General features: G+C 35.3%; 2 protein-coding genes across 2 annotated transcripts in view; one reads left to right on the top strand and one right to left on the bottom strand.

Moving 5' to 3' along the window:
• Positions 1–1,645: 1,645 nt before the first annotated feature.
• The window catches only part of LOC134229649 (mitogen-activated protein kinase-binding protein 1-like), a 53,160-nt gene continuing 27,108 nt past the window's right edge, over positions 1,646–27,697 (top strand). Inside the window, exons 1-18 of the mRNA XM_062711417.1 lie at positions 1,646–1,665; positions 1,830–1,950; positions 8,889–8,981; positions 15,731–15,847; positions 16,115–16,210; positions 16,582–16,749; positions 18,339–18,499; positions 18,811–18,886; positions 19,086–19,199; positions 20,722–20,868; positions 21,336–21,402; positions 21,727–21,841; positions 22,563–22,654; positions 23,113–23,309; positions 23,725–23,846; positions 24,426–24,785; positions 25,335–25,503; positions 26,194–26,317. Coding sequence (XP_062567401.1) covers positions 1,646–1,665; positions 1,830–1,950; positions 8,889–8,981; positions 15,731–15,847; positions 16,115–16,210; positions 16,582–16,749; positions 18,339–18,499; positions 18,811–18,886; positions 19,086–19,199; positions 20,722–20,868; positions 21,336–21,402; positions 21,727–21,841; positions 22,563–22,654; positions 23,113–23,309; positions 23,725–23,846; positions 24,426–24,785; positions 25,335–25,503; positions 26,194–26,317 — 2,359 coding nt within the window. The remainder of the gene's footprint in view (positions 1,666–1,829; positions 1,951–8,888; positions 8,982–15,730; positions 15,848–16,114; positions 16,211–16,581; positions 16,750–18,338; positions 18,500–18,810; positions 18,887–19,085; positions 19,200–20,721; positions 20,869–21,335; positions 21,403–21,726; positions 21,842–22,562; positions 22,655–23,112; positions 23,310–23,724; positions 23,847–24,425; positions 24,786–25,334; positions 25,504–26,193; positions 26,318–27,697) is intronic.
• Positions 5,001–7,539, bottom strand: LOC134229639 (uncharacterized). The gene is made up of 2 exons (XM_062711392.1): positions 7,302–7,539; positions 5,001–6,771 (listed from the first exon to the last, which is right to left on the bottom strand). The coding sequence occupies exons 1-2, from the start codon at positions 7,334–7,336 to the stop codon at positions 5,118–5,120; spliced, it is 1,689 nt and encodes a 562-aa protein (XP_062567376.1). The 5' UTR covers positions 7,337–7,539; the 3' UTR covers positions 5,001–5,117.

A 27,697-nucleotide genomic window follows, 5' to 3' on the forward strand; every position in this document is an offset into this window, starting at 1 on the left:
AAAATTGTTGGTGAATTCTACCTTAATTGACCCATTAGGTTCTGTGTAATTCAAGGTCACTGGTTTAAAAAAAAAAGGCAAAATTCAAGTCTATAATTTTCTAATGGAGAAATATTGTGCGTCCATTTTTTCATTTAAATGATACTTATCGGACCATTTTGGACAGATCAAGATATGGCTCTTGAACTTAGAATAATTAAATAAATAATAATTAAAATTATTTGAAGAGGGGGCCTATTAAGTGTTTTACAAACATTTTTTGTTTATTTTTATTCGTCATCATGCATATCTGATCAAAAACCACATCTTAGTTATGCTCTGAAATTCTGACGGTCTTTGTATAGTGACCATCGCAATTTCAAAGCATTTATATGGTCTGATTTTAGTCAGATTATCATGGTGCAAGTGTGCATATAAAGTTAAAAACTATAATGTAAGTGTGTCTATAAACTTTTCTTTTTTTTCTGAAGAACATTGGACCTATTTCAATCAAACTTGCATCAAATTATCTTTGGGTGAAGGGCAGTAATTGGGAAGGGCTTGCGCCATGCGCCATAGTCGCATTGAAGTGAAAAATGGCGCATTAAATCAACCAATCATGGCGCCAAGGTGCGCATTCAATTTTTAGCGTTGTTATTTGGAAATTATTTCTGTACGACTTTCTTTCTTGTTTTACTTTCGTTTTAAAAACAACAAATCTTATTGGTTTCAACCTGTCAAAAAGTACCTCCGGTTAAACGAAGCACTTACATGAGGTACAATACTTCATTCATTTATATTGTAGGGCGATCCCTTTCCAAAACTGTCGAAACTTTAACACAAAATACGGGTCAGTTATATTCTAAGAAAGTTCCTTTAAATTTACTGCATTTCATGTGTTAAAAGTCGGATTCAGTTAATTAAAAACATGTTTTCTCTCGTATTTCATATTTGTTTGTCACTTTGTTATTTCTTAAAATGGCCCTTCATGTTATATTGATGGCCCATTCATTTTTGAAATGGCCTATTAAAAATGTTAACTGTTGTGCCATAGTCCCATTGAACATTTTGGCCTTCCCAATCACTGGAAGGGGATTCCAATTTTTTCAAATGAAGGACAGCTAGTGCCTCTATTCAAGAAAAAGCAATAAGATACGACTCCCAGAGTTTATTAAAAATTTCCTCCTCAAAAACACTTACCGCGTAAATCAGAAAAATTTAAACTTACTTGAAAGCATCCTGACATAGTGTAGATTAAAATTGATTTAACTACATGTATCATATGGTCCCCTGGACAAGGCTGCAGTCACACAGAAGAGGATCAATGTTAAAATGTAAAAAATATAGAATGAAAATCTTGTACATTCCTTAAGTTATTGCAGGGCTTTGATTGGTCATACTGATAAGCATCCCTAGGTAGGGTAGATTAATTTTTCGTACCTCTGGGGATAAGACGGGGCCATAATAAGGGAACAGTTTTATTGAGAATACTTGTATAAAAATTTTTGAAGATTAGCAATTACTAATTTACTATAAATACTGTATGCAGGTTTTTTTGCCCTGTGTTATTTTCGCCCCATGTTATTTTCGCCCTTTTTACACTTGCTTACAAACTTGCCTCATTTTAAATTTGCCAACATGTGACAAGGGTGAAAGGGGGAAAAAAATGGGGGTGAAAATTTCCCAGTATACAGTAGTCATATTAATATACAAGTGTCCGGAAAAACAAATTCAATCCCCCCCCCCTCTTGTTATGCTCCACTTTGGAGTATGGAGGACTTCCTCTACGAGAGTCTTTACTAGGTCATATGACTTGTTAGATAATTACTGACAAGTGTTTTGTTTTTCAGATGTGTGGTGGTTTTATTCAACCCTCGACGTAATAAACAGTCCCACATCTTCAATACCTCAAAGAAGACCATCACCTCACTGGCCTTTTCTCCTGATGGCAAACAACTTGTTACAGGGGAGGTAAGTGTAAAAGCCAACAGGGAACAGATACAGGGGAGGTGAATGTAACATCAACCTTACATTGTACTTGGGTTGTAAGATTAACAGTGTGTTAATATGAGGTTAGCTGCAGATCTGTAGCGTTATGGTTTGTATATTTTTCTTTGACCATAACGCTACAGATTCTGTAATGCAAAAAAGGTGCAATTTACATCGCAATATTTTTTGCGCACTTTTGGGGAGAATTTCACCACTTTTTAGCATTGGTCAATCAACTACCTTTCACTTCCTAATTCTAGACACATTCTGTAGCAAATATGTATATTTTATGCACCTCTAAACCATTTATAGTTGTCTCTGCAGGCAATAAATTCGCTTGAAGTGAATTTTCAGCAATCTAACATGATTTTAATCAAGCGCGTTTATCACTTATTGAGATGACTATAAAGGGTTGGGAGATAGATAAAATATATAGATTAGGCCTTGTTAAATAATCTGCCTAAAATTAGGATGTGAAAGGAAGTTATTTGACAGATGCTGGAAAGTGGAGAAATTCACCCCAAAAGTGCGCAAAAATATTGTGCCGTAAATTGCACCTTTTTTTGCATTACGGTATCTTTAGCATTAGGGTCAAAGAAAAATATACAAACCACAACGCTACAGATCCTGCAGCTAATATGAGGTAAGCAGAGTAAATCAACAACTTGCGCTGTGATTGAGTAGTTGACTATGGTAATTTTTTTTTTTTGGATTTTTTTTGAGAGATTCAGGTTTATGTATTACAAAGAGGTGTTTTAAAGATCAAGTAAATAAAATTTTGGTGTAGAATACCTCCTTTTAAAATAACTGTAAAAGCACAATTATTTGTGGGGAATTAAATTTCGCTTAATTTCGTTGTTAAAAATTATCAACGAAATTAAGGGGGCGACTATAGTTTTATTGTGTAAAAACTACAATAGCGAAACTCTTTATTTTTATACCATATATAACTTACATTAACTTCAGTGTACATGCAAAGTTTGGGGGAAATCTACCGTCCAGGTATTTTTGAGGGACCGTCTCAAAATACAGGTACATTTACAATAGGATTATATAGGAAAATGCCAATTTTTAGCACTTTAAAGCAAATTATACAAATACTACAATAGGCATTTTGTTCAAATTATAATATTTGATGATTAATACTATATTATACAATATATGTAAGAAACACAAAATTCTACCGTCTTGTTACCAGAGGGGACATCTCAAAATGCAAAAAATTAGCAAATTTTACTATTTTTATAGGGTATTACAAAATATGACGTACACAATGGATTCATATGAAAACATAATAAAAATATTGGAGATAATCTCAAATTTTTATATTTTCAATTTCAAGAGCGTATGTTTATTACTTTTTCTTTGATTATATTTTTATTGCCTCTTTTTTAAGAGCTACAGATCATATCATAACGTCAAAAACACACTTCAACGACGTCAACCTACCTATCATATGCAAAATCGGTTAAAAAATCAGGTATATCAAATTGTCATTATAATTTTATACCAATAATTTCTTAATTTTGTTAGAATTTCATAATTAAGCGAAAAAAGTTGCATTAAAACAGTAAATACACTTCATTTTACTATGATGCGCGAAATATTGCGCAATGGAAACTATAGTCGGCCCCCTTAAATCCCACACAAAATTTTATATAACTGTATATTGAATTGGGTTACTTTTAAAACAATGAAATAAATTCCCCCAAAACTGTATTTTGTTGACAAATCAACAAAATTTTATCCCTAGGAAAATTTGTGCTTCTACAGTAATTAACTTTGAATACACTAATATACATGATATAAAATGATTTTTCTTTGGCTAAAAATTTATTTTTCTTTGTACAGAAAACCATGACTTGATTGTTAGTGTTAACAAATCATTCTCAACAAATAAATAATAACCCAGAGATGCTTGCATCTAGTTAGTTGTAGAATTCCAAATATCAGTATAAAAAATATTGTGCATAATTTTATTTTATTTAGTAAAGAGTGTTGAAATATCAAACATGTTACATTAATATCAATTCTACCACGATGATTCAAAACATGAAAGGAATACATTATTCTCCAATAGATCACGAACGTCATCAAAAAATTATCAGATCAGAAACATGTATCAAATTAAAAAAATTCAAATGCATGTTTGGCTGTAGAATGAAATACTTGTTTAGACCGCATCGATATGTCGTCTTTATAAGAAATAAACATTGTAAATTTCATAAAGTTGCTGATGAAGACGGTTTTTTTTAGCTAAGTGGGGCTATTCCACAGACCTCCCTACACATTAAACAACGTGATTTTAGCAGTAAAACAGGAACATGATTTTGTTATTGTATATTCATTTTAACTGATCAATACATATAACGAACAAATTTGTAATTTAAAAAAGGCTATTTTCAATGTAGAGAAAATTCAGATCGTCTGCATTCCTAACACAGGTAAGCAAACAAATTGTACCTCTGGTGTTAAATAAAACAGCGTAAACAAGACATGGTGACCTAATTCGTTTCTCTATAGAGGAAACGATCAGCCGTATATATCGGTCTTGCTAGAATAGAAATAATGTCCTTGTTGTCGTGAATGATGCAAAATAACCTCCTCGGTCTCGAAATGTTTTTTGAAATATAAAAGCCTCGGCTAACGTCTTTCAAACAACATTTCTCGACCTCGGAGGTTATTCTGCAACATTCACGAAAACGCGGACTTTATTTCTTAAATACATATTCATTCATTCATTCATTCATCATTTAATATTCAACTTTGACAAAACAAGGAATATCACAGACTACCCGTATACCGTATAAGTAGAAATTTTAGCGAGGATTTAATTTTGGCATTATTAGCGAGGTCGCCCAAATTGCTAAAACTGAATATCGCTAAAAATTAATTGCATTTTATTTGTTATAGTTTCTTTAATGTGCATCTTAAAATCGCTAAAATAACATCTCGCTGAAAATAAATTACCAGTTTTTTAGGACAAATCGCTAAATTTGCATCTCGCTAAAATTTCCACTTATACGGTATATAAACAGTGATAAAAGACCAATATTTTGTGAATGCACTGACTTAATTGTGTAAACATGATAAATTATCCTTAAAATTTTATAGTACATTATACATGGTATACAGTAAATAAGCAGAATTCACTTCAGATATTTGATTTTCTTCACTTGTTTGTTTCTATTCAGAGCAACAAACAGATTTTCATTTGTATCTGTACACAGTCCCCAGGGATTACTCAGTCCACAGTCTATGTAATGGAGGAACTGTCCATCCTGGTCTATGATGTGGACACAGTCATTGTCACAATCAGCTGTAAGGATGTGACTCTGACTGTCTGTGGTGATTCCTAGTGGAAAGAATGGTTGGTTCTTTGGAGCAGGAGTATGTCGAGTGTACCTGAATCTCAGTTTCCCGGCCTGATTGACCACCACTACTGCTTTAGCTCCACTGTCAGACACACAGATATCCAGGTTCCTGTTCTCAGTTATGTATCTGTTATCAGATGAATAGAGAGATTTACCTTTATCATCAAACTGAATGGTTTGTTTCTCTGTGGAGCCAGAGTAACGGACAACTTTTGTTTGATTGTATTCATCACTGTACATGATAACCAGGAGGTCACCAGAGGAGGTACTACAGACACCACGAGGTCTCCAGTTCTGTAGTCTGATCACCTCCTCTATCTTCTCACTCTTCACAATGTTCACAGTTCTATCATTGTAATCAGAATAAACTAGATCTCCACTTTTTGTCACTGCTATGTCTTCTGGTTCGTTCCCTGACTTGGTTGTGATTGACTTTAGTAGTGATCCCTGATTGATGCTGTAGAGTTTCATGGTGCTGTCATATCCACTTGTCCAGATTTCTTCATCACTCAGACAGACCACATTGAACAGGAATCCATACCCAGTGTCTATGGTGGTGACAGTCTCTGGTTCTGGTTGTGAAAACTTCATACTGTAAGATTGTTCATCTGAAGTGAGAGAACTAAACGTTAAAGCTCCAAACTTTTCCTGAAAATCTTTTGCTTGAATTTTTCCTGGCATGAATTTAGGTGTAGATGGCACAATTTTTTGTGGAAGCGTTTTGTACCTGTCTACACTGAATTTAACACCAAACAGTTTAGACAAGTCATTAGAGTTTATAGCAATTTCAACTGCATCAATTTCATCCTTGATGTCAGACATTGTCTTGTTTATTTCATCCAGATGTTTCTGTAGAGTTTGTATCTGTGTGTTTTTCATCTCATCAACTTCAGCTTTAAGTTTCTTGACAAGTTTGTCAATTTCTCTGTGCCAGTCCTCTCCATATTTTGTTATGGTTGTTGAGAGATCTCCATATTCCATTTCTAACTGACTCATTCTGTTTTGTACATCAGAGGCAATGTCCTGGTAGGTGGGGTAAATTGTCTCTTTCAGTTCGGTATGTTCTTTGGATATTTTGTTCTTTTTTTCATCCAGAATTTGCAAAAGTGTTATAAATTTATGACCTAGATGTTGATGAGATGCAATGCAAGTGTTGCAAACAGGAATGTCACATTGTTTACAGTACATTTCACATCTTTTTTTGCTATGAGTTGTACATCCAGGGTAAAGGGGAGTGGATTTTCTAAGCTTAAATGGGACAACTTCATGTTTTTTGGATTGATCAGATACCATGTGTTTCCCTACACAAGCTGTACACAGGTTGACAAGACATGTATCACAGTGCATCTGTACCACTTCGGTCTCACACAGGTCACATCGCAATACATCCTGGGCACAGTAACGGGGGTCCATCGTTAGATGGTTTTGTCTCTTGAATAAACAAAAATCCTTGTGAATATTTATTGACAAATAAGATAGAAGATAAAACAAAAATGTGTTTCAGAAAAATTAAAAGCTTAATATCATTATCATGATTATGTATATTAAGGCTGTTTGCTATAATCAATTAAATCGTTCAGTTAATTGTTTTTTAACAAATTAAGCAAAAGAATTTAAAAACTGAATCAGAATGGGTGAAACAGCTTTTCCCAAGATTTTCTCGTGTTGAGCTATGACTAGTAAATTGTCTTAATTTTGAAGGCCAAAAGATGGCTGTGAAAATTGTAAAATTATTCAAAAAGTTAAAATCACTAATTATATGCATACTTATGTACAGTTTACCAGTCTATTTATTAAGTGTAATGTAAACAGGAAAGGCCACTGAGAAAGGAATTCTTAATGAAGAAATCTTTACAAAAACAGTGACATCTCATTCCAATGATGAAAGAATATATTTAAAAATCCGATTTAAGGTCTTTTTAAAAATTAGAAATATATATTCTTAAGGAATAAACCTACCTGATTTTTAGGAGACAATAATGGCGTCCGCCCATTACAAGACCTCTTTCTCTTTACTGAGGTTAGATGACTGTAGCCAGTTTAAGTTTGTCAAGTGCTTTATACTTCCTGGAATAAAATCTAGGTTATATTTTAAAAATATCAGTGTTCAGGAAGAATTATTATTTTTTTTACTCAAGCACAAAGCTTGCAATACTTTAATTAATAGAAAGAAAAAAAATTGAAACTTAGCAATGAGCAAGCTTTTAGAACTTTTGGACCAATGATATCTTGGCAAGTTTGAAAGAGGAGTTTATCCCATTTTCCTGATTTTAAATTGAATGATTTAAGAGTGTAATGATATAAAAATTTCAGTACATGTACATGATGTACTTATACATGTTATAAGCACAAAAATAATATCAAAGTCCATTGTTGTTTTATTGAACAAAGCGTAGATATTGTAGTTTTAATAAGACTATATCTTATTATGCCCCCTTTCGAAGAAGGGAGGGCATATTGCTTTTATGCTGTCTGTTGGTCTGTCGGTCCATTTAGTTTCCATTCATTTTCTTCATAACCATTGCACATACTGAAATGAAATTTAGTTTACAGATTAGTCAGATGAATATCTAGGCCAAGTTCTGTTTTGGGTACAATCACACCTTAATTGACAGAGTTATGCCCCTTGGACTTACAAAAATGCCATATTTTTGCAGTTTCCATTCATTTTCTTAGGAGAGGTTGCACATATGGAAATGGAATTTAGTATACAGATTAGTCAGATGGATATCTAGGTCAAGATCTGTTTTGGGTATGATCACATCATAATTGCAGAGTTATGCCCCTTGGACTTAGAAAAATTCCATATTTTTGCAGTTTCCTTTATTTTCTTTGGAGAGGTTGCTCACATTGAAATGGAATTTAGTATACATATTAGTCAGATTGATATCTAGGTCAAGTTCTGTTTTGGGTATGATTACACCATATTTTATTGACAAAGTTATGCTCCTTGGACTTAGAAAATTCCAATAATTTGCAGTTTCCATTCATTTTCTTTTGAGAGGTTGCACATATTGAAATGGAATTAAGTATACAAATTAGTCAGATGAATATCTAGGTTAAGTTATGTTTTGGGTATGATCACACCATTTTTGACAGAGTTATGCTCCTTTGGACTTAAAATAATACCAATTTGTGGTTTTACAAACATCTCTTGTTAAAAAAGAAATGGCAAAAAAATTAATTGAATACACAAAATAAACCTATAGTTCACTAATGATAAAGGAAATATCAAAAACTCTTTTTACCGTTGCTGGAAATTAATATACCACTGATTTTTCATGTTTTCCTCACAAATTTCATATTTCTACATTTCTATAAATTGATAGGACATTTTAATGGGAAGCTGTAGCTAAATTCTGAAATTTACTAATTATAAATGCTGATCAATTTAAAAAGTTGTATGTTCTTTGGGCTTGCAATGTTTCTTAATGTCATGGAAGAATATATATCTTGAATGTTACCCATCTTCCATGGGCCCCAATCCTGCATGAAGAACCGTAAAGCCCTGACTTGTAGTTTCATCGATTCTCTTGTCTATTACAGAGTGGACACCAGCCGGCCGTACGGGTCTGGGATGTGGCCGAGAAAACACAGGTGGCCGAATTCCACGGTCACAAGTTTGGAATTGTCTGTGTTGTAAGTATATAAAATGAATTATTTTATAGCATCTAACAATATGTCGTCCGTAATCCTGGGTGATTCAAATCATCATCATCGTTTGAGGAAGCTAATTTCGGACTCAAAACCTGTGGTTTGCAATGATGCTACATGTAACAATATCAAACTAAAACCTCAAAATATATCCCCATCATTTCACAGCTTTCTTCATCAATTGATGGCAGCTATAGTTAAAACACCAACAGTCTGGAAATAAATATTCATTTTGTGTTTAAACATAATACATGCAAAGTGAACAGTCGTTTTTATGCCCCGCCATGAATATGGCAGAGGCATATAGTGTTTGTCAGGTCCGTCGTCCATCCTTCCGTCTTTCTGTCCTTCTGTCCTTCCGTCCTTCTGTCTTCCATCACACTTTGTGTTTAGCTCTGTTCAAAGCTAAGTTTCAAAGAAACTATCCAAGATATTTTCATCAAACTTCATATGCTGATATATATTGATGAGAGCTATGCAACTGCATCAACATTTTTTAACGCTGACCTTTCCTTTGACCTTGACCTCACTTTTCTTAAATCATTGTTTAGCTCAGATTTGAACATACCATTCAAGATGGTGTTATCAAGCTTCACATGTTGATACAAACTTGCACGGATGCAGCATTAAGGGATGAACACTACCAGACTCGCTTCGGATGCTGGATCTGATCTGAGATAAGTGACCAGGTTAAAGTTTTTGGAGCAGGTCCATTTCCAAGGAACTATAAGCCCTACCCAATCCAAACTTTCATGGACAATGCATCTAGGGATGAACACTACCAGGCTTGCTTCAGATGCTGAATCTGACCTATATTTTCATGCCCAAGTAACTATAAGCCCTACCTGAACCAAACTTGCATGGATGATGCATCTAGGGATGGACACTACCAGACTTGCCTCGGACAGTCTTCGACAAATCCCGGGAGTCCGATGCTCGGGAACTGGTAAAATTGGAAGCAGGCATGTGGAAATTGCACAAGTACAAGCCCGAAGGGCATGTTAATTCTCAGACATAAGCCTCAATATAATCAAATTGAATAAGAACAATAACATTAATTGTACTTTAAAGTCTTTGATTTTCCATCTAAAGTGAAGTACAACTTAAAATTTTACTGACAGTTTATTTTACCGCGATTTCCTAGGAACTCTTCTGCAAAGGAGACATGAAAAGTGTCCAGGTTGAAAACAAATGGCGAGACAATAAAATGACAGAATGGATTTCTTCGGATCATTTCCTTGGCATGAAAAGGCAAATAAGAATAATATAACTTGATAAAATTTTGGGCATGTAAATATTTCTTCGGGCTAGCGTAATTGGTGATCACACCTGCCCGAAGGGCATGTGCTGAAAAAAAGATTTGGCGAAGACTGCTCGGATGCTGAATCTGACCTACATTTTCATTCCCAAGTAATTAAAAGCCCTACCTGAAACAAACTTGCATGGATGATGCATCTAGGGATGGACACTACCAGGCTTGCTTCGGATGCTGGATCTGACCTATATTTTCATTCCCAAGTAACTATAAGCTCTACCTGAACCAAACTTGCATGGATGATGCATCTAGGGATGGACACTACCAGACTTGCTTCGAATGCTGGATCTGACCTATAATTTCATTCCCAAGTAACTATAAGCCCTGCCTGAACCAAACTTGCACGGATTATGCATCTAGGGATGGACACTAACAGACTTGCTTCGGATGCTGGATCTGACCTATAATTTCATTCCCAAATAACTAGTGTTGTAAAATCGGACATATTTTACTATCGATTATCAAATTGAATCGGAAGAACACAATCAATTATATAATCGATAATTTGATTTATTAAAAAGGTTAAATTTATTCATTAAGCACGAGTAGAATATTCCATGACATTTGACCGCAAACTTCAACTTATCTTTATTGGCATACCACATTTTACACAATTTACAAATAACCGAGTCCATCTGTATATTATTTTTGCATGGAGGCCCAAAGTTCAAGTGTTATAAGTATTAAGTCTGTATCAGAAAATTTCATTGAAAACAACAGGAAGCCAGAATAAGTGCAGGAAGCGAATAGATAATTTTGAATGATCTTTTGTTAGTAGGAAGTTCAACATCTTGATGGAATTTTGATTATTCAGAAAGGAAGATTCTATATTTTCTAAGCAGAATGAAAGGATATAAGTTAAGAGTTCTCAGTTTTGATAAGTAGTCTTTTTTTTCAAAACATACCTTTTCCATTGAAAATGATCATTGAAAAAGGGACCCCCTTCCCTCCTAACTTATATTATTACATTCAAATAAGGCAGCCATTAGAAAATAGAAATTAAACTGAACTAGTAGCATATTGATCAAGTTGATACATTGGAAAACAAACTGGTTTTGCAATTCTTTTTTATGCCCCCCTTTGAAGAAGGGAGGGCATATTGCTTTGCTGCTGTCTGTTGGTCCATTTAGTTTCTGTTCATTTTGTTCACAACCATTGCACCTACTGAAATGAAATTTGGTATACAGGTTTATCAGGTAAATATCTAGGTCAACTACTGTTACGGGTACAATAGCCCATTTTTGACAGAGTTATGCCCCTTGGACTTAGAAATATTCCACTTATTTGCAGTTTCTGTTCATTTTCTTTGCAGAGGTTGCACATATTGAAATGAAATTTAATATGCGGATTTTTCAGCTGAATATCAGTTAGGTCAACTTTTATTTTGGGTACGGTCGTACCATTTTAGACAGAGTTATGCCCTTTTTGACTGAGAAAAAATCCAATTTGGGGAGAGGTGGGCTTAAGTATTTTACAATCATCTCTTGTTTTAATTAAGGGGGGGGGTGTAAAGTCAAAGAATTCTGCTTGGTGATTGTATGCATGCATGTAAATAATTAATATTATACTACTGTAGATCACTAATTTTTCGCGACACCTTATTTTCGCGAGAGAGTCATTGACTCTTGATTAGCAAGACAAAACTTTCGCGACTTGTGGTTTTTGCTCTATATAATCATAAGGAAAAATATTATACGCGAGAATAAAATTTTCGCGAGAACACTGTCTCGCGTAATTACGCCAAAATAAAGTTCTCGCGAATAAAAAGAGATTTACAGTATATTTCATTAATTGTATTTAACGATCGAAATTCAAGTTGCATGATTGTATGATTTCTTTGTGGTATAAAAAGACTCAGAATGGTTCCTGATGGGTTCCTGATCGCTAAGATGTTTGACTATGATCACAGACACTTGATGTTTTTAACCTTTCTTTTCTTAACTAAAGCTAGAGGTACTGTGAGCAATAAGCTCATTAAACAATACCTCCCACCTTTGATATGGTTATAATGGGCATGTTTTGCTGCAACAGGGAAACCCAAAATGTATGTGTTTGATCAAATACATGTACAGTCAAACCTGTTTTAAGAGGCCACTCGTGGGAGAATGACAAATTGGCCACATAAGACAGGTGGCCACTTATTCCAGGTTTCAATCCAGTGAACAAACAATTGTGACCACAGTTGTGTATTTCTTTTCACACGTATCCAAATCCAATTTCAAAACATTTAAAAAGTTAATAAATTTTTAATCAAATGAGATCCCTTTTACATTTAATTTAACATGAATTTCTGAAAGAAATTTGTTATTGATTTTTTTGTGTGTGCGTTGGTAATTTAATTTTTACAGGAAATCATAAAATGTTCTAATAACTTAGCATTTCCCTGATACTGTGTAAATTTTTTTTTAGTTTTTCTAGATATATATTTATTTATTTAATATAAAAGATTAAAACGTGAGACTGACCGTTTGACTTGATAACCTCAGGCGAAATTGAATTGTAATTAATGTAGTCTATTGGGTTTATGTCATGAAAATATTCAACAACTTAATTTGTATATTAAGAACATCAATAAAGATCTTTTAACAATAAATCATTTAATCATATTAATTAAATCCTGACAGAATTCAAATTACACCTGCAATTATTGGTCATTAACTCATTATCAGCTGTTCATGTTTGGCTTCGTATGAGGATGCGAGGTCACATGACAGACGGAAGTCATGTGACAAAACAGACAAAATGGCCGCTGAAAACAGGCATGTTGAGCAAACGGGACCCAAGAACACTGGCCACTGGCCGCGTTAGACAGGTGGCCGCTTAAATGAGTTAAAATATAGTGAAAAAATGAACGGGCGGGATTGAAACTGGCCGCTCATGGGGAGTGGCCGCTGATTAAAGGTGGCCGTAACAGCAGGTGCGACTGTAATAATATATAGGAGGTCAGCAATGAATAGCATGTGTAATAAAGATTCTGTGAAGTTTCATCCAATTTCATTCAGTGGTATAAGAGGAGTTGCAGGTAAGAGATGGTTCCCCCAAAGTGTGACAGACATACAGACATACCAATTACTATATGTACCCTCCCGCGTATGTACATATCCCCTATACTATAATACTTTTAATGATGAAAAAAAAAAGTTAAAATTGTCAAGCATCTGTGACTATGATGTGTACAAATCGTTATTTTGATGTTTATGTTTGAAGTTAAGAACTTACAATCAGAAAACATTGATGAATTTCAAAAATGAATTTGTAAATGTTTATCGTGCCTCGCGAGAATTTTTCACTTATATGGAGACGCCACCTGTTGCTGGTGGAGAGCTATGAATTTTGTCCTTGGCACTCAGGATCACCATTGAGCAGGGAGAAATCTTTTTTGACCAGCTCTCATTGAGACACAGACGACAATTTAAAAATCCAAGAATTGCAAATGTGTCTTTTGGAATTTCGATTTATACTTAATATATATATATTTTTTTGTTAAGATATACTCAATATATACAGGGAAGTGAATCGATTTATATAAGAATTTTCCAGTGTCATCATTTGAATGCTGAATTTTTCTGTAGGCAAATGGTTAAAAAATATTATGTTTGAAAATTATGTTTACATCTTTGATAAAATAACTTCATATATCTCCTTCTAGGGCTTCTACAACAGGAAAGAAAATATGAAATTTGTTATTATAAGGTCATCCAACTTCATTGGGAAAAACCGTGATTACGCTGTCATATATCTCCTTCTAGGGCTTCTACAACAGGGAAGAAAATATAAAATTTGTTATTATAAGGTCTTCCCACTTCATTGGGAAAAACTGAGATTACGTGGTCATAATATTTTGTTATGGTCATCATTCTCAAAAAACTTTGATGACACACTACAACTTTATTACCGTAATTTATTTTATTTTATTAATTTCAAGTTTTAAAATTCAACAGCAAGTTTTCATTAGCGTACATGTATTCAATATTCAGCATAAATTACACAGATAAGCTAACAAATGTTTTATATCTTGAAATGAATGAAAAATTTCAATTGATCGGCTCAGTCGACATATTTTGATGACCGTAAACTATATTACAGTCATCAGCTTTCCTACATTGCCAATACCTGTATATTGAGAGGAAGCTCCTTGTCTACCAACACTTTGCACCTTAAGTTAAATCTGACTTCACACTAGCCTACACATAAACAGAAAGGAATGCAAACAACTAGCTGAGTGACTCCTGTAGCATTTTATCATTTATAATCACAGGGACCTATATACTAACGGGATAGGCAACTCCTTTATCGCCATGTTTATTTACCCAAAACATCACGCACAACACTACAAGTTTTTCAAACTCCGTTTATTCCCAGTAAATAGGGTATTTTCTGATTAATATAATTTATTCCTTTTATATAGAAGAATTGATTTTTTGAAAAATTTGTAAGCATGATAATAATATAATTAAAATATAAAGAAAACAATCACCGAAATCGGCGATTTCTCGGAAATATGGCCGATTGGGGCATGTGCTAATTTTGAATAAAACAAAATTATTACGAAGATAAGGAGTATAATACGTTCAAAAAACAAATCTTGAATGATTTTTTGACAGATAATTTAAAGATTTTATTTCAAATATGCGATAGCTTTAGAGATATGATTAATTAAAATTGGCCTACGAATTCCTGCGACTTGCGAGATGTCGCGAGACTTGCGGTAGTTTCCTATCCCGTTAGTATATTCGTCCCTGATAATCATAATAATCTTAACAGCTCTGATTGGTATTAGGTCTGAAAAGCCATCTTTATCAACTTCTTCTTCATCAGAAGATATGTCACTTAAATCTTTAGCCTTGGACGGTCCAGGCTGGCTACTGCCCGGATCAGCTTTCCGCTTTTTCCCCCTTTGCTGGAGGGACGACACAGACGACGTTAATGAGGCAATGCTATTCTGCATATCCCTCAGCATTGACAGCATCGAGGAATTGTCCATTTGTACATTCCCTCCCTCTTTTTCTTCCGTATTCAGGATAGGCGAGGATATGCTTTCTGAATTCGTACTCATTGTTGTTAGTTGCGTTCAATACGCATAAAACTTGCTGCGTTTAATACGCAATATCAGCGTTCAATACGCAAAAATCAGCGTTCAATACGCTATAATGTCATGAGATGACACACCTTTTAATTGTAGATGACAAAATTAATTATATCACTATTCCACGGAAAAAACAAAATAACACAAACTTAAATCCTTGTCACAAATTTTTACGTCTGGCTCTGTACCACGCTAACTTATCTATGAACCACGCGGTAACCTTATCATCTCATTTGATACAGAGGCCCCAATTGGGGAGAAGAAATCATAATAATCTTAACAGCTCTGATTGGTAATTTACACTTTTTAGAAGTGTGAAGATTTCTGTTGTAGAAATTCTCCCCTTCCTTGAAATACCTGGTGTCCATCGGGTCACAACATGACATGATGGTCAATGTCTGGAACTGGAAAACAGGCACGAAAGTGGCATCCAATAAAATCAGCAGTAAGGTAGGTCATGTGATCATTTTAGCCAATCAGTATTCAAATAAATTACCCAATGAAAGCAACTACAAGGGAATCATTCTTGATGTCAGTTTCACAAGCTAATTAAGTGTCCAGTTTGCTAACTCTCATCTTAGTAAAAAAAAAAAAAGGATAAAATTTTGTTTTGATACAAGGGTGCATTCCAATTTTGAGTTCTTGATATTCTTTATGGTCTGTTTTTATATGATCATGAGATAGTATGTGTGATGTGCTATATTTATTATTTTATAGGTGAATTCCATTGCTTTCTCTAAAGATGGCTCCATGTTTGTGACTGTTGGTAATCGCCATGTCAAGTTTTGGTATTTAGAGAGCAGTAAATCCAGGGTAAATAAAATTAATATTGAGCTGTATAAAAAAATTGTTAAAAGTTGTTTGTATTAGAAGACTTCTATTTTTATCAGACTGTGATATTAGTTTATGGACAGTATAACTGGAAAATCTAAAAATAAAAGAAATAAAAAAAAAAAAAAGAAAACACCCGGAATATAGCAGAATATATTATATTTTTGGAAGAGTATATTTGCTTCAATAGAAATTATATTGAGATTAAAGAGTAAATAAATGAGATGAACAGAACAAATTCTCATTTCTCAAACATGAAAAATGAAATGTACAAAGAAAAAACAAAAAGATAGTAATTTACAGAAAATCTGCAGGAAGATGAATGTCATGTGATAGTATTCATTTCTCTGTAGATAAACGAGACAGTGCCACTGCAGGGGAGGAACGGTATCCTTGGAGACCACAAAAACAATTATTTCTGTGACGTAGCCTGTGGACAAGCGGTGTACGCCATAACCCAGACCGGCCTACTGTGTCAGTTTAACGACAAACGACAGCTGGACAAGTGGGTGGAGCTACGGGTAAGTTATGTGAGGGTCAGCACGGGGAAGTTATATAAGGAGCCCATGCTGGGTGAGGGAGGGAAAGGGGGGATAAATGTCATTGGAGGTCACAGAGTGTAAAGATAATAGAGGAATAATTCTCTGATTGTGAAGAAGTAATAATGGCATAAGTTAGTACAGGCAGTAACTTATGTTATGTAGATAATTACAAGCAAAAATTCAGACAGATTATGTTTTTATGTCTCACTTGGCCTTAAATTATGTAATACAAATGTTATTTGGACTGATATGTTTTGATAATTTATCACTATTCATATATTATTTATATACAGTGAAATCTGTTTAATCTGACACTGGGAAACAATTTACGTGCCAGAATAGACATGGTGTCCAATTTAACAGTGTAAATTTGGCTCCCATTTTATTTTTGCAAATTTAAAATGGGGCAAATTAAAATTAAAAATACTCAGCATGATTTCTTACATAGAATTATAACTGGAAGGATATGGAAATAACGAACAGTATTCAATTTCAACGTCCATTAAACAAATATACAAAATAAGAGCAGAGCAAACACAGACCTCCAAAACATCAGAGGTGGGATCAGGTGCCATGGAGGAATTTAAAATGAGGCAAAATTGTTTCCAAGCATGAAAAATGGGGCGAAAAATAACCCAGTATACAGTAACATGGACATTAGTAAAGTATGAAAGAAATTAAACGTCACAATTTCCAGTGTGTTGGATTGCACAGGTTTTGGTTAAGACAGTTTTTACTGTATATTCAATAAATTATCTAGACGTACAGAATTTTATGAGAATATTTTGCATCATATTTATAATATTGATCCGAATATTTTTTTGTGATATTGTTGAAGTTGTATACTTTACAAACACATTGTATTTTCTGAAGAGAATTGCTGATAGTAACATGCATGTGAGTACAGTGTTGTCTTCACTCGGTACTAATGTCTGTAGTGGTTTGGTGTTTTATTCATGTCCATAGGATGGTTTGGATTTGGGTGATGATGTTTTTGATTTGAGCAGTTTTAGAATTGGGGCTCCTGCTGCACAAAAACAAGGAAAATCTGTAGAAAACACTGAGGCCTCCATCTGTCTCTTCACATGGATCAATCTATAGCTTGAATAAATTATCTTTTAAATTTTTAATATGCAAGTAAAAATAAAATGGAAAAGACACATGTTTTGTTGTCCTATGTTCAAAAGTCAAGATATTGTAATGTCCATTTCAGTGGGATTCTATGACTTGAATAAATGATTTAATTTAAGACTTTACATTCTCTTGAAAACATTTTAATGAGCGAGAAAGAAAAATCGGTAAACATACATGTACTTTACATTAGTTACACAATTTACACTAAAAAAGGAAAAAAGTTAGATTTTGTGGCATCATAACAAAGGTTTAAGTTACTCCTATTAGATTTTTGGGGTGGTTGGGTGGGGATGGGGTATGAATTTTTCAGTGTCACAGGTTGCTAAATAGTACCATGTAGGGAATTTTGAAATGTACCATTCTGCACATTTTTTGAACTGGCGATGCCTTTTGAGTTTTTGTACAATCTAGAGTTATTTCCCTTTTATAAACAGACCACTAACGCCACCTGTGTTTCGGCTGGAGAGGACCATATATTTATTGGCTGTGCTAACGGTGTGGTCAGGATATTTGACGCCGTCAATCTGAATTACGTGGGGACCATGCCCCGGCCCCACCAGTTGGGCGTAGATGTAGCTTCAGCTCTCAGTCCCAGGTCAGATTTCTGTTGTGAAGCTATGATATGGAAGAAGGTTTTATATTAAGGATTTTCAATCTATTTTGGGGGGACGAAATTCTCTTAATTTCTTCTGAGTGGTTTTCATTATTTTTTTTTTTTATCCTTAAAAATTTGTAAAAAATAAAGTTTTCAAAAAGAAAGGACATATATAGTATTTTATTTTGTGGAATAAGAAAATGATTAAGTTATATATAGGATTGTAATAGTAGTATAATATTCTCATTGTGTCCACAAATTCATAATTATCATGAGTAATTATTTTTTGATTTTGATTTGTTTATTTGTAGTCAGCTGATTTCGCAGACGGAGGATGCCAAGTTTCCAGACACTATTGCAGTCAGTTACGATGATGCTCATAAAAAGGTTTGGCTATTTAAATATTTCCATATGGGTATATATATATTTATCAGTAGCTCCAAGAATGTGTTTGTATTTTTGTCATAAAAGATATTAAAATTCATATAATTTAATTCAACCTTTGTATTTATTTTGAATAAAATGGTCATAAAAAAGAGTGTTTTGCTTTGAAATGTCTTAATGCTTTTTCTATCTTTGTTATTAGGTGACGTGTGTATACAACGATCACAGTCTGTATATATGGGACGTTCACGACGTGAGGAAAGTGGGCAAGTCTTGGTCCTTCCTCTACCACAGCAGCTGTATCTGGGGGCTAGAGGTCAGTGTCTGTCTGTCTGTCTAGCTGTGTGTCTGTCTAGCTGTGTGTCTGTCTAGCTGTGTGTCTGTCTGTGTGTCTGTCTAGCTGTGTAGCTGTCTAGCTGTGTGTCTGTCTAGCTGTGTGTCTGTCTGTGTGTCTGTCTAGCTGTGTGTCTGTCTAGCTGTGTCTGTCTAGCTGTGTGTCTGTCTAGCTGTGTGTCTGTCTAGCTGTGTGTCTGTCTAGCTGTGTGTCTGTCTAGCTGTCTGTCTGTCTAGCTGTGTGTCTGTCTAGCTGTGTGTCTGTCTGTGTGTCTGTCTAGCTGTGTGTCTGTCTAGCTGTGTGTCTGTCTAGCTGTGTAGCTGTCTAGCTGTGTGTCTGTCTAGCTGTGTGTAGCTGTCTAGCTGTGTGTCTGTCTAGCTGTGTGTCTGTCTAGCTGTGTGTCTGTCTAGCTGTGTGTCTGTCTGTGTGTCTGTCTAGCTGTCTGTCTAGCTGTGTGTCTGTCTGTGTGTCTGTCTGTGTGTCTGTCTAGCTGTGTGTCTGTCTAGCTGTGTGTCTGTCTAGCTGTGTGTCTGTCTAGCTGTGTGTCTGTCTAGCTGTGTGTCTGTCTAGCTGTGTGTCTGTCTAGCTGTGTGTCTGTCTAGCTGTGTGTCTGTCTAGCTGTGTGTCTGTCTAGCTGTGTGTCTGTCTAGCTGTGTGTCTGTCTAGCTGTGTGTCTGTCTGTCTGTGTGTCTGTCTGTCTGTGTGTCTGTCTAGCTGTGTGTCTGTCTAGCTGTGTGTCTGTCTAGCTGTGTGTCTGTCTAGCTGTGTGTCTGTCTAGCTGTGTGTCTGTCTAGCTGTGTGTCTGTCTAGCTGTGTGTCTGTCTGTGTGTCTGTCTAGCTGTGTGTCTGTCTAGCTGTGTGTCTGTCTAGCTGTGTGTCTGTCTAGCTGTGTAGCTGTCTAGCTGTGTGTCTGTCTAGCTGTGTGTCTGTCTAGCTGTGTGTCTGTCTAGCTGTGTGTCTGTCTAGCTGTCTGTCTGTCTAGCTGTCTGTCTGTCTAGCTGTGTGTCTGTCTAGCTGTCTGTCTGTCTAGCTGTCTGTCTGTCTGTCTAGCTGTGTGTCCGTCTAGCTGTGTGTCTGTCTAGCTGTGTGTCTGTCTAGCTGTGTGTCTGTCTAGCTGTGTGTCCGTCTAGCTGTGTGTCCGTCTAGCTGTGTGTCTGTCTGTCTTTCTAGCTGTGTGTCCGTCTAGCTGTGTGTCCATCTAGCTGTGTGTCTGTCTAGCTGTGTGTCTGTCTAGCTGTGTGTCTGTCTAGCTGTGTGTCTGTCTAGCTGTGTGTCTGTCTAGCTGTGTGTCTGTCTATCTGTGTGTCTGTCTATCTGTGTGTCTGTCTAGCTGTGTGTCTGTCTAGCTGTGTGTCTGTCTAGCTGTGTGTCTGTCTAGCTGTGTAGCTGTCTGCCCTCAGTGTTACTTGTCTGAATGACACTGATGTCATTATTGTGTTCAATATATTGAAAGGCAAACTTTGGTTAAAGAATTTACACAACATTCACGTTATTCCTTTTGAAGGTGAACCCTGCGACGACAGAAGACGTACGACCCGTGCTGCCCTCTGCTTCTTTTATGACGTGTTCCTCGGACGACACCATTAGGATCTGGAATCTGGATCCACACATGGTGGAAACTGAGTGTAGTAAACGGAACGTCTACTCTAATGTAAGTGGATTTATTATCAGAGATTGGGAAAACCCAATGTTTATTTTTAATGTGATTAATTTATTTAAAGCAATATGAGCTGCATTTTTGACATTGGAAATTTTTTTTGCAAATTTGTTATTAACTTTTTCAGTGACAGAAAAATAGAATATTTATAAACTTCTGTTTATTTGCTATGAAAGAACTTTCAATACACTTTGATTGAAGCAAAATTGAATTCTTGTCATCCTGTACAATAATGATTTCTTATATAATATAATACAGTATATTCAGTTGTACAGAAATATTTCTTCTGAAACATTTTTATTTTGATTTAATTCATCACAAGGGTTTAGATTACATACAAATTAATCAAAAAAACACATTTTACCAGCAAAATAAAATTCTCAAAAATGCAGCTCATATTGCTTTAATGATTGTTTTCTTATTATTTTTGGATTATTGATAAATTATCTTTTATTATGCAGGAATTACTGAAGGTGGTTTATGTGGATCCAACCTTAACCTTCCTAAAAGATGTTAATTACAATCCAGGTTTGTATCCAGAGAGTAAAACTAAAAGAATAAGCGCTGTGGTTTAAAGTTTGTGTACATAATTATATACAGTGGAGCCTCATTTATCCAGACGCTTTGGTTGTCAATTTGTCCAGATATGTGAATCGTCTGGATACCTGAATCAACAGTTAAGCAAAACAATATAACATTTAAAATTCCACCCGAATGAAAAATCGTCCTGATACTGAAGCATCCGGATATCTGGGTCCGGATATCTGAAGGTCCTCTGTAAATCCTAATGTTTTAAGAGCTTTGGAGTTCTTCTTTATGTATATTTTCTAATGCTTGTGTTCTATAAAACAGCTGGAGGGACAGATAAAACAGACACAAATTATGATGGAAAAAATGGAATACGATCGATTGGGATAAGTCCAAATGGACGTCATCTGGCCTCTGGTGACAGAATCGGGAACGTGAGGTAAAGTGATCCAGATCATTGCTAAATCTCAAAATAATCCAGATCATTGCTAGGGTTCAAAATAATCCAGATTAATTCTAAGGTTCAAAATAATCCAGATCATTGCTAAGGTTCAAAGTATTCCATATCATTGCCAAGGGTCAAAATATTCCATATCATTGCCAAGGGTCAAAATATTCCAGATCATTGCCAAGGGTCAAAATATTCCAGATCATTGCTATGGGTCAAAATATTCCAGAACATTGCTATGGGTCAAAATATTCCAGAACATTGCTATGGTTCAAAATATTCCAGAACATTGCTAAGGGTCAAAATATTCCAGAACATTGCTATGGCTCAAAATGATACAGGTTATTGCTTAGGCTTATTTCAGTCGTCATTGAACATACAAAATGTTTATTTTGGTTTTGATTAAAATCATACGTTATCACTCATTAAAAGCAAAATTAGTTAGGCATGTCACACTCAAGTTACTCAGATTTCAAGGGAGTTAACTTTATATGTCATATTTTCAGCCAAATTTTACCAGGATTTAAAATTTCAGAATAGAAAATTTAAAGCAATACTATCCCTTTGGTACATAACAATGAACTGCCAAAAAAATCCATTTGATATATTCATTTGTCCTACATCTTTCATCATCAAAATAGAGAAAGTAAAATAGGTTGTTAGGCCTGTATTATTCTTTTGTGAGAGCTAGTGTGTAATATATATTTTTTAGGGTTCATGATTTGATGAACATGCAGGAGCTGATGAAAATAGAGGCCCACGACCAGGAAATTTTATGTGTTCAATACTCAAATCTTAAAACAGGTACGGATAGACTTATTGGAAAGCAAAAGTAATTCAAGTTAAAGTTTGTAAGATTTTGCTTTTTATAAAAAACTGACTTCCTATTCAAGAAATCAATTTAGACAATTGGAGAAAAGAAATTACAGTTTACTTTCTCTAGGTGTCATGGTTTTGGTTACTTCTCAGGCCTTTCCTTAAAACTTACTTTATGAGAAGGAACCAATTTATGACAATAATTGAAGGTGATTTGTATCTGATTATACTGCTGATTCAGATAACCTTGTTTTCTGGTCCTAAGGTCCACAGCTGTTGGCCTCTGCCAGTAGGGGCCTTGTGATTTTGATAACGTTGTTTGAATCTCTTCTCAAGTCGGAAGCTATTGGCTTCGGCCAGTAGGGACCGTTTGTCCGCAGGTTCCATGCTATTGGCTTTGGCCAGTACGGATTGTTTAATTCCGTTAACTTTATTTTTGTCCTCAGGTCCCCAGCTGTTGGCGTCGGCCAGTAGGGATCGTTTAATTCACGTCTTTGACGTAGAGCAGGGATACGGTTTACTTCAGACTCTTGACGACCATTCCAGCTCTGTTACTGCCATTAAGTTCACGGAGAACGACGAACAAATAAAGATGCTCAGTTCCAGTGCCGATAAATCTGTTCTCTTCCGTAACGCTCAAACAGTAAGTACTTTAAAATGCTTGGCTCAAACTGTAAGTACTTTACAATGCTTGGCTCAGCTTAGCTGAAAAGGTAAATACTTAACAATGCGTACAGATCCCCTGTAGCTTAGTGAATATTATTTGATGTACTTACAATAGAGAGTGTGATAAGTGAATTCATGAAAAAATATGGCTATAGCAAAAACATACATTCAGTGGTTAATTTAGAATGTGTATATTGTGGGGGTAATGTTGTATTTTTTTAAGGTGCCCAACATGAAAGCCCTCTATGTGCTAAAAGTTACACATTAAATTTGTCCACCTTTTACTTTTACTATTTGTTAACATATTACCAGTACATTGTATGGAGTTTTGAGATGATAAAGATCCAGAAAATGACCATTTTCATTCTTCTAATTTTTTTTTTTTTTTGCAGACTCCAACATTCCAGTTTGTTCTTGCCAGTCAACATGTAGTCGGTAACAACAGTTTATATGATATGGACATTGAACCTTCTGAGAGATTCATGGCAACTGCTTGCCAAGACAGAAACATCAGGTATTATGGCTAAAAATAATAAAGCCAAGGGAAGTAACTCCAGCACGTCTACCATACACAGGCAAAAGTGACTTGCATCAATTTTGTATCAAATTCACATGAGTTTTATGTGAACTCTGGGCATGAGGAAGAGACAAAAAACAAGACGTGTGACTTTATGTCAAAACTTTATGTGCAGAAGGCATTACTTTCAAATGAATTTTGTTATCAAGAGCATATATGGCATAAATATTGTGCAAAGAAAACTTCACCCGCAAATTCTAAAAATATAAATTGTATCAATATCAGGAACCAATTCAAATGATATTTGCATGAAAAGTTATAATTTTTACATGTTTTTTGCACAATTTTCAAATGAAAAGAAAATAACCTTAATATCGTGTGATCCACTTTTCCTAGTGTATGATCCACTTAATTGAAGTCCCTACCTTAAATATCATTACCTTTACTCAATCAGATTATCATACAGTCTTTGTTAATCTGAATTCTTCGTATCATTCCATTCTGAATTTGCAAGTTTGACAGAGCTGAGACAAAACAAGATCTCTGATATGTGTAAACTGTACGTATTTTATACAGGATCTACAACATCAAGACGGCCAAACAAAAGCAGTGTTACAAAGGGGCGGTGGGGGACAACGGGGTGCTGTTAAAGCTGCAGTTAGACCCGTCCGGTCAGTACGCGGTCACCAGCTGTACCGACAAGAGCCTGTGTCTGCTGGACTTTAAGACTGGGGACCCGCTGGCCACCATGTTTGGTCACTCGGAGCTGGCCACGGGGGTCAAGTTCATGCCCGACCTGAAGCGTCTAGTGTCGGTGTCCAGCGACGGCTGTATCTTTGTCTGGAGACTGCCCCCCGAGCTGACCGAGTCCATGCGAGGCCGCCTGGAGGAGATGGGGAGACTTCCGTTTGAGGCCATCAACGGGGAAATTAACAGGTCGGTGGTGGTGTTGGTTAGTAAGGATACTGAGATTGAAGATTTTGTGTTATTAATCAATGAAAACTTTGAGATTTTTTTTTTTTGGCTGGAATGCAATTTTCAAAACTTGATAGTACTGCTGAAGTTCTTGACCACCATTCTGAATAGTTTAGGTTAACCTGTCATAATTAACATTGGCTAATTTTGTGTGTCGAGAATGCACTATGTTGATCTTGACCTAAATCTTTGTACTAATTTGCTGGGTGTGTTCTATCTCATTTCTATGTAATTATGAATAAGGTAGTTTTAGGACTGAACCCAAAATTATTGAATTGTAAATATTTTGCAGTCATTATCTGCTAAAATCATCTGTAGCTTTTCTTTGTGTGGATTTATAAACTCTAAAACAAGAATCAAACTTAAAGTTTTCTTTAACATTTTAACAATTTGACATCTTTATATTCTCTACTTTTCTTCTTTAGCATGAATTCAATACTGGCTCAATTTGCACGATAAGATCTTTTACATTTTATATATAGCATAACAGATATGTCTATCATTTTACAGGAAGCGAGAGAATTATGATGAGATTCTAGGAAGAGCCCCTTTGTTCCCTAACGAGCAGGTGATTAAGACGCCCACAAAGATTCTGGAGGAATTACAGAAACAGAGGGAGGAGGAACAGCCCGACTTCAGGTACAGCGTGGGACCACTGCCTAACTGGGCCAAGGTCAAGGTCAGTGGATAAAAATAGATGAAGACTAAATGAGTTCAAGGCTAACTGGGCCAGGGTGAGAGGGGATATAAATAGACAAAGGCTTAATGTTTTGAGTAGGCTAACTGGGTCAATTGTGGTAAAGTGATTGTATACAAATAAAGTAGGCTAATTGGGTCAAGGTGAAATGAATATATTAAATAGACCAAGGCTTAATGAGTAGGCTAACTGGGTCAATTGTGGTCAAGATGAGTGTATAAAAATAAAAGTAGCCTAAATAGGTCAAGGTGAAATGAATATATTGAATAGACCAAGGCTTAATGAGAAGGCTAACTGGGTCGATTGTGGTCAAGGTGAGTGTATGAGAAAATGACAAAGACTGACTGAGTTAAACTTGGTTAAGTTGTCAGTGTACGAGAATGGACAAAGGATGAGTGAGAAAAGGAAAACTGGGCCAAGGTAAAAAAGGTTATCTGTGACAGGCTTTAGAGAGGTGAATTATTTAAGCTAAAAAAATATGGCCAACAGTCTTTAAAGTGGAACAAATTAATAAAGATTGTATATGATAAACTTAGAAGGGGTAAGCCAATAAGACAGAGACATTTGACCTTTGTTTATATGATTTCAAGCATGACTTAAATTGACTTTTATCAATGAAATGGTAGAAATCAGAGCAATGTTACCTATAGGAACTGGCTGTTTTAATTACAGATGGGAGAGAACAGTAACACAAAACAAAAACCAGACAGCAAACCACTTCCCCGAGGCCGATGGGCGAGTAGAGTAGAGAGTGTGGAGGATCTTAGTCAGTTAGAGATCGTGGAGAGTCGCGATGGTGAGTGTTGGAATCAGTGTTAGAATCCTGTGTACAGGGCTATTTTCGCCCTGTCTTATTTTTGCCCTTTTACATTTGCAAGAAATATTGCCCCATTTTAAATTTGCCCAAAAACAGTTCTGTGGAAGAAATAACACAGTTTTATTTGAATTCACACTGTTTTAATTTGGCCCACATGAAAGGGCTGAATATAAAATGGGGTAAAAATTTCCCTGTATACAGTATTATACCCTGTGATGAAGTTTATGACATTGTGACATCCCTACCCCAGCAAACTTCTCTCCCCTGTCTGATACATTGTCATTTAATATTTTGTATAGAGAACTTTAGAAAACATTAGCTATTCCTCAGTGAGTAAAGTTGGTAATTTGGTAATTTTGGTTTTATGGCATCTTTGGAAATGTAAATGTTCTTAAAGAAAATGCAGTTTACTTGTTGATAGCGATTGACAGACAGGTTTAGAAATTTGAACTTTAGTTCCTCTGAAATGTGCTAAAAAATCTCTGTAGCTGGATTTTTCCATGAAAAAGGAATTCTTAAAGTTTTCTTAAAACAGCTGTATCAAGGTTAACATACACATGATTCTAATGAGAACAATGATCTTAATCCGGTACCCCTCAGATGGTTTTACTTTTTAATGAGATAATTTTTTTTCTTATCCTATTTTAAGCCTAAAAATTAGTGTTAAATCTCCCAAAGGTATAATGGTAAGAAGTGGTCTGTCCGAACCTAATCTGAACATTAACACCTTTACAACATTAAACGTGTTAAAGTCAGGGTTAACGAGTTTGTTGAATGGAGAATGAGATTATATTGACTAACCAGGAGGGATTATGTCTGACCTAGAGTTTGTCTTGGCTGGTCCTGGTGGTCACATGTCCTCTGTAACACTTGAGAGACCGAGAGGGGATCTCTAGAAATATATGGTATACAGGGTTATTTTTGCCCCGCTTTATTTTCGGCTTTTCACACTTGCAAACAATTTTGCCCCGTCTTTAAATTCAACCCTTTGGTTAAATTTGCCCATTCGAGGTTAGGGCTAAAGGGGCGAAAATAAAACGGGCGCAAAAATTTCTTTGCACACAGTATTCTAAAGATCTTATTTAGTGCTGAGTATCGCGACTGAAAAATTGTTTAGCCATATATTGCAATTATAGTAAATTTTGTATATAGAGGATATTCAATGTTTTGTTGTTGAATATTGAATTTATTTCACGATTGGGACAGGATTTTTTATATTTTTATAAGTGTGAAGCAAATATTTTAAAAAATCCTGTCTCATGAGTGAAATAAATTCCATATTCAACTACAAAACATTGAATTTTCTGTTTATTACATTTTTAAAAAAAAATCTTTGATTTTCCTTTTGCCTCTGTCTTT

This window comes from Saccostrea cucullata, unplaced genomic scaffold, assembly GCF_032062105.1.
Source record: "Saccostrea cucullata isolate Sc308-1 unplaced genomic scaffold, CSIRO_AGI_Scuc_v1 ctg1326, whole genome shotgun sequence".
In the NCBI taxonomy this organism is placed as follows: Eukaryota; Metazoa; Mollusca; class Bivalvia; order Ostreida; family Ostreidae; genus Saccostrea; species Saccostrea cuccullata.